Source organism: Schistocerca serialis, chromosome 4 (genome assembly GCF_023864345.2).
Source record: "Schistocerca serialis cubense isolate TAMUIC-IGC-003099 chromosome 4, iqSchSeri2.2, whole genome shotgun sequence".
NCBI lineage: Eukaryota > Metazoa > Arthropoda > Insecta > Orthoptera > Acrididae > Schistocerca > Schistocerca serialis.
Window position 1 is genome coordinate 275,634,298 of NC_064641.1, and position 12,387 is coordinate 275,646,684.

Consider the following 12,387-nt stretch of genomic DNA (forward strand, 5'->3'; position numbering starts at 1 on the left):
ACAATAAAGTTCCAGCTTGCCTCAAGAGAGGATACAACGGTTCTTTGACACACTTCCTAAACGAATGATTCTATGCGTTTAGGCCAAAGGGCGTGCAATGTCCTATTGATAAGTGGGCTCATACTGCCAAGTTCTTTGCAAATTTGGCTCGATTTTGTAATCAGTGCAATAACAGACATACCCTCTCAGGCCATGAAGATATATTTCGTTTCACACTCCCCTTCTGGATGCTTCATTGTTTTTGGCAGTGTATTTAAAGCAATATCGGACCTGCATTCGGAAATTTGTCGCACCTTTGAAGCAAATTCCGATTAAAACACGACAGCTAACAGATTTTCCACAGTTTCATTCGTGTATCAGTCTGATTAGGGTCACTATAAAAGAAGCGCAGTATTAAACACTCAGTACAGACGTGAGTTAACCGCCATTGTACTTAGTTGTTATTTTCGCTTTCTATTGACGTAGAAGTCATGGGATCGATTCGTGGTGTTCACCCCTAATTTTTATGGCTAGAGAAGGTCTAACACGGTGTCCAGTCTGCCTCGTGGAACTATATGAGAGGTTATGGGAGAAAATGACAGAAAACTAGAGAGCTTATAAATGAGTGAGGGACTGGTTGTATTTATTTAATATATCTTTTACCGACGTGAATTACGCTCATCACACACACACACACACACACACACACACACACACACACACACACACACACATATATATACACACACACACAATCCAATTCAATAATTTTTAAAAAATTCCACTAATAATTTCAAAGCTAATCAACGTTCAGCAGTAACAAATTATTTTATGGTTTTCTGAGAACAAATTTACTGGTGAGGAGTGGGCGGAACGCCAACTCCAGGTGTTTCCCATACTCACCCACTTGTCTTCCAGAGCGTCAGGTGCATCGAGAACTCTAGGCTCTCTCTTGAAGAGGTGGAATGCGTTAGAAGCGGCGTCTATGCCCTTCTGGAAGTTAGGCGCGAAGGAAAGGATGTTCGATACAACGTTTGTACCCATGATGAGAGCGTTTGACACTCTGTGGAAACAAAAATCGAATCAGGTCACAGATCAGAGGGGCTCCCTAGATTTAAACAGTTAACGTGCACACATCTGACGAATTTTTCAATACTTAAGAACTGAAATAATCGCAGTTTTGCACACACCATATTAAACATGGCCGTAGCCTTCTTTATCAGACGTCAAGCTAACTGATAATTATGACAACCGAGATTTCGCAAGCAATAGTTTCATTTTGCTCAGTAGCAACATGTATCTTATCTTCACGACTGAACTGCAGATGACCATATCAGCGGGTCAGCTGAGAGATAAAATACATGTAGATAACAAGTGCGTAAGTAGTAATCAATATTAGACCGACATTGTATCTTTTCACCAAGGCAAGTAGATTCCAATTGGATTCCAAAAATTCACGAATACATATTCAAAAAAAGTGTGTGGAATCTTATGGGACTTAGCTCCTAAGGTCATCAGTCCCTAAGCTTACACACTACTTTACCTAAATTATCCTAAGGACAAACACATACACCCATGCCCGAGGGAGGACTCGAACCTCTGCCGGGATCAGCCGCACTGTCCATGACTGCAGCACCCTACACCGCTCGGCTAATCCCGCGTGGCGAATACATATTCCAAAAGATTATAACATCACTACCTTCTCCGAAATATGAGGTCTCAAACATTATTTTGATTGAAAACGAGTGTAATTCAAGTCAATGCTTGTGATACTTGGAATAGACAATTAAACAGGCAAACAGCATGATCCTCTAAATGTTTTTGCACTGAAGCGCCAAAGAAAGTGGTATAGGCATTCATATTCAAATATAGACATGCAAAAGCAGGCAAAAGACGGCGCTGCGGTCGGCAACACCTATATAAGACAACAAGTGTCTGGTGCAGGTCTTAGATCGGTTACTGCTGCTACAATGGCAAGTTATAAAGGTTTAAGTGAGTTATAGTCGGTGCACAAGTGGTGGGACAGAGCATCTCCGAGGTAACGATGAAGTGGGGATTTTCCGGTACGACCATTTCACGAGTGTACCGTGAATATCAGGAATCCGGTAAAACATCAAATCTCCGACAGCGCTGAGGCCGGAAAAAGATCTTGCAAGAACGGGATCAACGACGACTGAAGAGAATCGTTAAACGTGACAGAAGTGCAACCCTTCAGCAAATTGCTGCAGATTTCAGTGCTGGGCCGTCAACAAGTGTCAGCGTGCGAACCATTCAACGAAACATCATCACTATGGGCTTTCGTAGCCGAACGCTCACTCATGTACCCTTGACGACTGGACGACACGGGACTGTTGATGACTGGAAATATGTTGTCTGGTAGGATGAGTATCGTTTCAAATTGTATCAAGTGGATGGACGTATACGCGTATGGAGACAACCTCATGAATCCATGGACGCAGCATGTCAGCAGGGTAATGGTCCACCTGGTGGAGGCTCTGTAATTATGTACAGTTGGAGTGATATGGGACTCCAGATATGTCTAGACACGACTCTGACAGGTGACACATACGTAAGCATCCTGTCTGATCACCTGCATCCATTGATGTCCATTGTGCATTTCGACGCACTTGGGCAATTCCAGCAGGATAATGTGACACCCCACACGTCCAGAATTGCTACAGAGTGTCTCCAGGAACACTCTTCTGAGTGTAAATACTTCGGCTGGCCACCGAACTCCCCAGACATGAACATTATTGAGCACATCTGGGATGCCTTGTAACGTGCTGCTCAGAAGAGATCTCCACCACCTCGTACTGTTACCGATCTATAGACATCTCTGTAGGATTCATGGTGTCAGTTCCATCCAGCACCACCTCAGACATAAGTCCAGTCCATGCCACGTTGTGTTGCAGCACGTCTGCGTGCTTGTTTAATCGAGTGATAAAAGTTATTGCTTTACCAGAAAAATAAAACATTGAAAATAAACATACCAGATAAAACTCTGCTTATAAAAGAATGCTGCAATTCTCCCTTTTAGAAATAATCGTACATAGTTGCAAACACGTCTTCCTAAGTTTCCCATGTGTGAAGTATTCAGTATAGCGCTGTCTCACTCATACATCTGCTCGGAATAGAGTAGTAGTGGGGTAAGCCGGAGCACTGAGCAGACTCGGCTACGCTCGCCTGAGTAAGAGTCTGTCGACTACACCTTGCGAAGTATGTAAGACTTTTAAGTAGCTTTTACGCAAACTCCACAGTAGTGGGGGAAGCACTGAGCCGACTCGGCTACACTCGCATATGTAAGAGTCTGTCAACTACAGCCTACAAAGTATGTAAATCTCTTAAGTAGCTTTCACGCAAACTCCACTTACTATTTTCTCTGTGATAGTTGTCTGAGCTATAGTTAACATAGATCCACATACGTTTCATGTAGGAAGCGCAATATGAGTGCAGAAACAGCCTACTTCCTGTACAGGACCTGCACAGTGATTAACGACAAGTCCCTAGCAGTTTCAGTTGCTAGCAGTCTCAGTTTCGCAGGGTGGTACTCACTTGTAAACGTTCTCGTAGGGCAGGCCTTCCGACGCGATGAGCGATCCGCCGAGCCTCATGGCCGCGGCGTACGCGAAGAAGCCGACGCTCCGCGACAGCGCGTACGTCAGGGCGCGCACGTGGACGCGCCGCTTGCACACGTCGAGCGCGGGCTGCAGCTCCGCCATGTACTGCGCGAGGAACTGCCGCTCGCGGCCCAGACCCAGCACCGTGCGGATGTTGCCCACCGACTCCACCGCCACCTGCCACAAGCGTCATCATGCCTCTGCCTACACTCTGCACAGTACACAGGAAGGTATCCGTGTGGCACTGATGGCTCGAGTCCCTGAGGGGTGCCAGATCGCCTCGTGCGTATACGGCTACTTTCCAACACGACCTGTAAGTTTTCAACACTCAGTACATTATGTGATCAGAAGCACCTGGACACCTCCATGTTGTTGTTGTGGCCTCGAGGCCGAAGACTGGTTTGACGCAGTTGCCCAAACTACTCTATCCTATGCAAGCATCTTCAGCACCGAATTACTGTTGCAACTATATCCTTCTGAATCTGCTTTCTGTATTCATCTCTTGGTCTCTCTCTACAATTTTTATCCCCCACACTTTGCTCCTGTACTTAATCCGCGATCCTTTGATGTCTCAGGATATGTCTTATCAAGCGACCCCTTCTTAGTCAAGTTGTGTAACTAATTTCCAAATGGCTCTGAGCACTATGGGCTGAGGTCATCAGTCCCCTAGAACTTAAACCGCTCGGCCACTCTGCCTGGCTCCACTAATTTCCTTTCTCCCAGATTCCATTCAATATTTCCTCATTAGGTACGTGATCTACCTATCTGATCATCATTTTTATGTAACGTCACATGTCAAAAACTTTTATTATTATTGTCTAAACGGTTTAGCGTCTATGTTTCACTTCCATACATGGCTACAGTCCAGACAGATACCTTCAGAAAGGGCTTCTTAACACTTAAATCTATATTCGATGTTAACAAATTTCTGTTCTTCACAAACGCTTTTCTTGTGATTGCCAATCCACATTTTATATCCTCTCCATTTCGGCCATCAGTAATTATTTTGCTATCCAAATAGCAAAACCCGTCTACTACCTTAATCCTTTCGTACTTGAAATATTTCTGGAGGAAGGCAAATTTTAATTTATGTGCCAATGCTCTTAGGTGATTTTTTAATGACTTTAGGTGCAAGGTTTATAAAAAAAATATGTACCATATTTCGCAACATGCTTTACACATTTGGATTCATTTCATGGAATAAAATAATTAATTACGAAATATTCTCTATTGTAATAAATAGTAGTAAATAATTATCTTGCAAAATAACAATAACAATACAGACTTATACAGTGGAGTGAAGCGAACCATCTACATCCGTGTATTCTGGCGGTCACGAGCTGCTACGTTCTGCTGCAGTGACTTGCTGAAATTTTCATAGTCATGCCCAAAGATGGTGGCCCTTGGGCACGAAGAAAAGGTTGAACATTCAGAAATGTGTAAATCAAGTTACCATTGGCAAAAAATACTTCTGTTGCAGCCAAGACACGGTAAAAGTTAATATATACAATGCTAGCTAGAGGATGTGGAAGGGTTAAGCGTCTCGTTTTCTAATCTAATTCCCTCAGCATGACATGATTTAATTCGAGTACATTGCATTGTCTTTGTTTTGCTTTTGTTGTTGTGGCTCTGAGCACTATGGGACTTAACATCTGAGGTCATCAGTCCCCAAGAACTTAGAACTACTTAAACCTAACTAACCTAAGGACATCACACACATCCATGCCCGATTCGAACTTGCGACCGTAGCAGTCGCGCGGTTCCAGACTTAAGCGCCTAGAACCGCTCGGTCACTCCGGCCGGCTTGCTTTTATTGATGTTCCTCTTACATTCATCTTTCAAGACACTTTCCATTCCGTTCAACTACTCTTGCAAGTCCTTTGCTGTCTCTGACAGGATTACAATGTCGTCGGTAAATCTCAAAGTTTTTTAATTTCTTCTCTCAGAACTTTAATTTCTCAAAATTTTTCTTTGCTTTCCTTCACCGCTTGCTCAATGTACAAACTGAATAACAGCGTAAGCTTCAATCGTGTCTCACTCCCTTTTCAACAACTGCTTCCCTTTCATGACCCTCGACTCTTATAACTGTCGTCAGCTTTCTGTACAAGTTGTAAATAGCCTTTCTCTCCCTGTATTCTACGGCCGCTACATTCAGAATTTCAAAGAGAAAATTCTGGTCAACATTGTCAAAAGCTTCCTCTAAGGCTACAAATTCTAAAAAAGCACGGTTTACCTTTCCTTAATCTACCCTCTAAAATAAGTCGTAGGGTCAATATCGCTTCCCGTGTTCCTACGTTTCTCCGAAATGCAAACTGATCTTTCCCGAGGTCGGCTTTTCCCAGTTTTTCAACTCTTCTGCGACGAGCTCGTGTTAATATTTTGCGGTCATGACTTATTAAACAGATAGTTTGATAATTTTCAGACCTTTAAGCAACTCTTTCTTCGGAATTGGAATTTTTACACTCTGCTTGAAGTCTGAGGGCATTACGCCTGTCTCACACACCTTGCACATCAGATGGAAGAGTTCTGCCATGGCTAGCTCTCCCAGGGCTATTAGTAATTCTGACGGGGTGTCGTCTACTTCCACGGTCTTCATCTGTCCTCCAGCCGTTCCTGCTCAGCCATTTTGTGCTTCCTGTCATTCTGATTTTCTTAGACGTTTGCATTTCCTCTCGCCGGCGTCATTTGAAGCATTTTTACATTTTCTCCTCTCATCACTTAAATTTAATATATCCTGTGTTATCCAAGGATTTCTATTAGACCTTGCATTTTTTATCTATTTGCTTCTTTCACTATTTCATTTCTTAAAGTTACTTTCTTTCATCTCTTTAATTTCCCACATTTTTACAATTTCTTATATTTTAATCTACAGTTCATAACCAATTGTGGTCAGAGTCCACACCGGTCCCTGGAAATGTCTTACAATTTAAAATCTGGTTCCGAAATCTTTGTCTTACCATTATACAATAAATCTGAAACCTTCCACTGTTTCTACGTCTCTTCCACGTATACAACATTTCTTGATGACTCTTAAATCAAGTGTTAGCGACGATTAAATTGAGCTCTGTGCAGAGTTCTACTAGGCTGCTTCCTCTTTCATTCCCTTCTCTCAGTCCACATTCACATACTATTTTTCCTTCTCTCCTTCACACCCCCACATAATGCGATATTGACCTTTATATGCAACTAGAGGCGGCGAGAATTGTGTTGCCAGCAGACAATCAGTAATAGCAGAATGTGTCAGTCAGAAGAGCTGAGTGAATTCGAACGTGGTCTAGTCATTGGATACAACCTGAGTAACAAATCCATCAGCCCTTCTAAGTCTGGTCAGGTCGACTGTTGGAGACGTGATCGTGAAGAGGAACGCGAAGGTTTACGACGGACAAGGTCATCGAGAATTCTGGACGGTGGTAGTAAGAATTGCATGAAATCAACGGAGGGAATCGCTCGTGCTACTAGCAGTCCAGATAGCACAATGATTGTGTCCAGGGAGTTAAAAATAATGGGGAACTATGGTCGAGCGGCTTCTCATAAACCACAATTTTCTGTAGTCGACGCTAAGCGACGCTTCAGGTGGTGTAAACAGCGATGTCACTGGACAGTGGGTGATTGGAGGCAACTTATTTGAAGTCAATCCGACGGAAGAGACTGGGCTTGGCGAATATTTGGAAAACGTTATATGCCACCAGTTTGTAGTGCCAACGGTGAAGTTCGGAGGAAGTGGTGTTACGATATGAGGGTGTTTTTCGTGATTTGTGTGTGGTTCCCTTATTGCGCTTAAGAAGACGCTAAATCCGGAAGGATATGACACATTTTACTGCACTGTGTATTGTGTACAGTAGAGTAACAGTTAGAAGACGATGGTTATTATCAGCTCAAGAATGCACCCTGTCATAAAGCGGTATCTGTGAGGCAATGGTTTGTGGACAATAACACTACTGGAATCCAGTGGCCCGCCCAGACTTTCGATCTAAAATCTGTGCAACAATTTTGATATGAGCTAAAACATGGACTTCGCTCCACACCCTAGCGTCCATCATCACTACCTTCACTGGCTCCGGCTCTTAAGGAAGAATGGGTCGCCATTGCCGCACAGACATTCAGACACTTAAATGAAAGTGTCTCCAACAGACAGAGCTCAAGCTTGATAAATGCGTAGGGTCGACACACCCCTTGTTCAAATGGTTCAAATGGCTCTGAGCACTATGGGACTTAACTTCTGAGGTCATCAGTCCCCTAGAACTTAGAACTACTTAAACCTAACTAACCTAAGGACATCACACACATCCATGCCCGAGGCAGGATTCGAACCTGCGATCGTAGCGGTCGCGCGGTTCCAGACTGTATCGCCTAGAACCGCTCGGCTACTCCGGACGGCACACCCCTTGTTAATGTCCAGTAATAGGAGCGCGAATACTGTCGATCAGATAGCACGTATATGTCTATTTAATGCAATGACGCCTGTAGTGTAGAGAATTATGTGCTGTTGTTTAGGGAAGAAAGCGGCATACAATCGCAGGGACGACAAGCATAATGTCTCCTTGCAGGAGCTAGATTATGTTATCGCCGGTACTGCTCTGTTCGGTATATGATTTCGCGAAGTCGGAAGTTTGCCTTGGACACCAGTTGCCCTAGTTACACCGCTGCATCTGATAAGAAGAGCCTGGATTTTTTGTAATTACGTATCCTTGTCCTCTCCTATGCACATGGAAAATATAAGTGTGCACCGATTATGATGTTCTCATATTATCATGTTACAGCTGTGCATCTGCCAGCATCTACTGGGAGGGGGAAGCCTGGGAGGGGGGGGAGGAGGGGAGGATAATTAATATGAAAAGGAGTAAAATTAAAAAGTAAAAACATAATATTATAGTGAGATTTGTAACAATACGATGCAATATATCAAAATGGTAGGCTCGGTCCCAGACCTAAACCTGAGTGGATGACACCATGCTCTCTAGGACAAAGGACTACCGTATTAACAAGTGCTCTAGAGTTCACTATCAATCTCCGGAGGGACGGTGGCGACAGGAGACAGAGGGGGATCTAAATTGGTTCAAATGGCTCAGAGCACTATTGGACTTAACATCCAAGGTCATCGTTCAACTTGAACTTAGAACTACTTAAACCTAACGAACCTAAGGACATCACACACATCCATGCCCGAGGCAGGACTCGAACCTGCGACCGTAGCAGTCTCGCGGTTCTGCACTGAAGCGCCTAGAACCGCTCAGCCACCATGGCCGACAGAGGGGGATCTCCTCGACAAGCTTAACAATAGTACTGTTATTAGTTCGATTGCCATTGTCAGTTTCAGTAAATTCCTTTTTTGTGTTGGGATGCATCATTATGAACCACTAAACAACTATACAGCCGACGTTTCGACCGCATTTGCAGTGATCCTGGTCCGCACGACCGAAGAGCACAGTTGCACAGATGGTCGAAACGTCGGTTATATAACATTAGTACTTTCTAAAGACGCGGCCTAACACTCACAATGATTTTATTCAAATATTTGTATTATTCTGGCTCTTCCATAATGAAATTTCACTCTGTGGCGAGAGAAAAACTTGCTGACAGAGTAAAACTATGGGCAGGACCGGTAATCGAACCTGGGTCCTTTGTGGCTTTAGTGGTCAAGTTCTCTACTCACTGGAAACAATGTCCTAGGCTATGGCATCCTCTCTTCCAGGAGTGACTGATCCTCAAGGTACGCAAGAGAACTTCTGGAGAATAGAAGAAGGGGTACTGGTGGAAATAAAGCTGTGAGGGCGGAGCCTGATTCGTGCTTCGGTAGCTCCACCGGTAGGCAATCGCCCACGGAAAGCGAAAGCCCCAGGTTCGAGTCCCGGTCCGGTACGCAGTTTTAAATTGCAACAAAGTTTCACTCTGGATCTTGATTCAAACTGAATGATGAGCACCTCTGTGAAACTCTTTAGGTTGACGAATTACTATGTACTTATTCAGGTCATCTAATGATTACTTAGTAACATGTCGAAAAAGTTAATGTTGCCACTTTTGTGGGCAAGAGGCTAATATATACAGTAAAGAATTTGCAATACGGCCAATGAATTTCCGTAAGGCAGTATGCATGGCCTGTGTAAATCGTGGCACTTACGAATGGCGAGGTAACAGCAGAGGATTGATGAACGAACCCTGGCTTTTGTAATTTCTTCTCAGGTAATAGGACGTCCATCTGAGAACTGAGTGAACTTGGTAGAAAATTTGTCCAGTCCTAAAAAAGTGACAACACTGTTTATCTTTCATAGCGTCATCACCATCGTCTTGAAGGATTAGGTCTTTTGGTCGGTTCACGTCAACTGCTTAAGGGGCGTCCAACGTTTCTGATTCCCGTTTGATTTTACAGTATTGCAGCTTTAGTTATCCTATTATTAGAAAATGTTGGCTATGACATGCCCACTAACGACTGTATTTTTCAAGCATAGTTGTAATGGGATCTACATTTAGTTCTTGTCTTACATCGGTTTTCGTTTACGATCCAGTAATTAATATCCCACTACAAAGAAGAAGATCTTCAGCTCTGGTGATTCGATTTGTAGTGCCTGATCTTCACAATTATACATAAAAAAAGGAAGGCTATAACACTGAGGTGACAAAAATAATGGGTTATCGATACCCACATAAACAGATGGCGTTGGTATCGCGTACACAAGGTATAAAAGGGCAGTGCATTGGCGGAGGTGTCACTTGTACTCGGGTGATTAATGCGAAAAGCGTTCCGACGCGATTATGGTCGCAAACGAAAATTTTTACACGGAATGATAGTTGGGGCTAGACGAATTGAACATTCTGTTTCTAAAATCGTTAGAGAAGTCAATATTCCGAGATCCGCAGTGTCCAGAGTGTGCCGAGATTACCAGATTTCAGGCCAAGGACAAAGTAGTGGCTGACGACCTTCACTTAACAAACGAGGGCAGCGGCGTTTGCGTAGAGTTGTCAGTGCTAACAGACAAGCTACACTGATTGAAATAACAACAGAAATTAATGTTGGACGTACGATGAACGTATCCGTTTGTACAGCGTGTTGAAATTCGGCATTAGTGGATTATGGCAGTAGACGGCCGACGCGAGTGCCATTGGTAATAGCACGACATCGCCTGCACTCTCTCTCGTGACGATATCGGTTGGGCCCTAGACTACTGGAAAACCGCGGCGTGGGTAGGTGAGTCCCGATTCCAGTTGGAAATAACTGATGGCAAGGTTCGAGTGTGGTGCAGACCCACGAAGCCATTGACCCACGTTATCAAAAATGGCTCTGAGCGCTATGGGATTTAACACTCTCTGTACCAGGCCTATTTTATGCACCCGTCCCTAGAAACCGGGCAATTTTACCAATATTAAAAAAATTACTGCATCAAATCTACTGTTTGGATTGTGGCAAATTTGGTACCATCTTGAAGCTGCACATTTCTACTTTAATTCTGAGTGAAAGAAACTACTTTACAATGCACAGCTTTAAGGTACAGTTATAGAAATCACTTAGATGTTTTAAGAATTTAGAAAAAGTCATACGAATAAGGGAATACAATTGTGATTTATTTTTAACCAAAATTGTGGCACTACATTACATGTTTCTGATAGTATACAGTATTACATATAAATTTCACACAGAATCATATTGTTTTTTAGTGTGGAAAATTTTAAAGCAAGGTTCCAGGCAGAGTGCAACGCCACACTGTTCACATTCGTATCGTGTCTCTTTGCGAGAAGCCTTGCCACTCTGTTTCTTGCTCCTGGAACTGCACACGTGACACACACGAGCAGCATACTTCTTAGTAGTTGCAGGTATGTGCTGCAAAAAATGTCTCTTTGTTAGCCGACCTACAGTTCCTTCATTTCTTGGAATGAATTCAAGTGTGTCGTCTTCAACAAGCTGAACTGCAAGCACTGTTATAAAGTCTGTTATTGTAATTTTCTTCCTGTGCACTGCATTGTACAGCCAAAATGCATTTGATACTCCCATAAGCAGCAAATGGAAATATAATTTTCGCCACCATTTCACAGTTCTGTGCTGGAACGGATTGTACTGCAGGCGTTGGTCTCCAATATCCACTCCAATTTTATTGAGGTTGTAATCAAGTACCTGAAGTGGTTTCAATACTACAGACCCATTTCTCTTAGTATGCGTACCAAATGTTGCTTGATGCCTTGTAGACAATGTATACACATCTCTCTTATCTTTCCACTTCATTGCCAATACATTATCTTTACGCCGAAAAGACATTTCGCCCTTTTTCAGCTTAGCAGATACTAAATCTTTAGGCAATCCTTTCCTGGATTTGTTCACAGTACCAACAGCTCCAGTGCCTTTCTCTGCCAGTTGCTGAAATAGCTCTGGACTGGAATAAAATCGATCTAAATACACAGTGTGGCCTTTGTTCAGCAAGCTGCTGTCAGACAACAATCGCAAAATAACCGCAGACGAAGAATTGTCAACAATATGCTTACCAGCATAAACTTCAAAATTTACAACATAGCCACTACTGGCTTCAGCAACAGCATATACTTTCAGTCCATACTTATGAGGCTTATTTTGCATGTAAACACGGAAACTCACACGACCTCGAAATGGGCAAATTCCTTCATCAATTGTCACTTTTTCTGAGGGACGATATGCCTGGATACATCGCTCCTTCAAATTATTATAATATGGCAAAACTTTGTAAAGTGGATGAAATCCATCTTCGCCTGGTTTTTTCTGATTTGAATTGTCAACAAGATGCAAGCATGACAGTATCTGAGTGAAACGCAAACGGCTCATGACATGGGG

At 43.2% G+C, this 12,387-nt stretch overlaps 1 protein-coding gene across 1 annotated transcript in view; it reads right to left on the reverse strand.

Moving 5' to 3' along the window:
* Positions 1 to 12,387, reverse strand: part of LOC126473841 (ATP-dependent translocase ABCB1-like) — a 94,312-nt gene that overhangs the window by 23,065 nt on the left and 58,860 nt on the right. Inside the window, exons 14-15 of the mRNA XM_050101169.1 lie at positions 3,532 to 3,773; positions 883 to 1,042 (exon numbers count right to left, since the gene is read on the reverse strand). Coding sequence (XP_049957126.1) covers positions 883 to 1,042; positions 3,532 to 3,773 — 402 coding nt within the window. The remainder of the gene's footprint in view (positions 1 to 882; positions 1,043 to 3,531; positions 3,774 to 12,387) is intronic.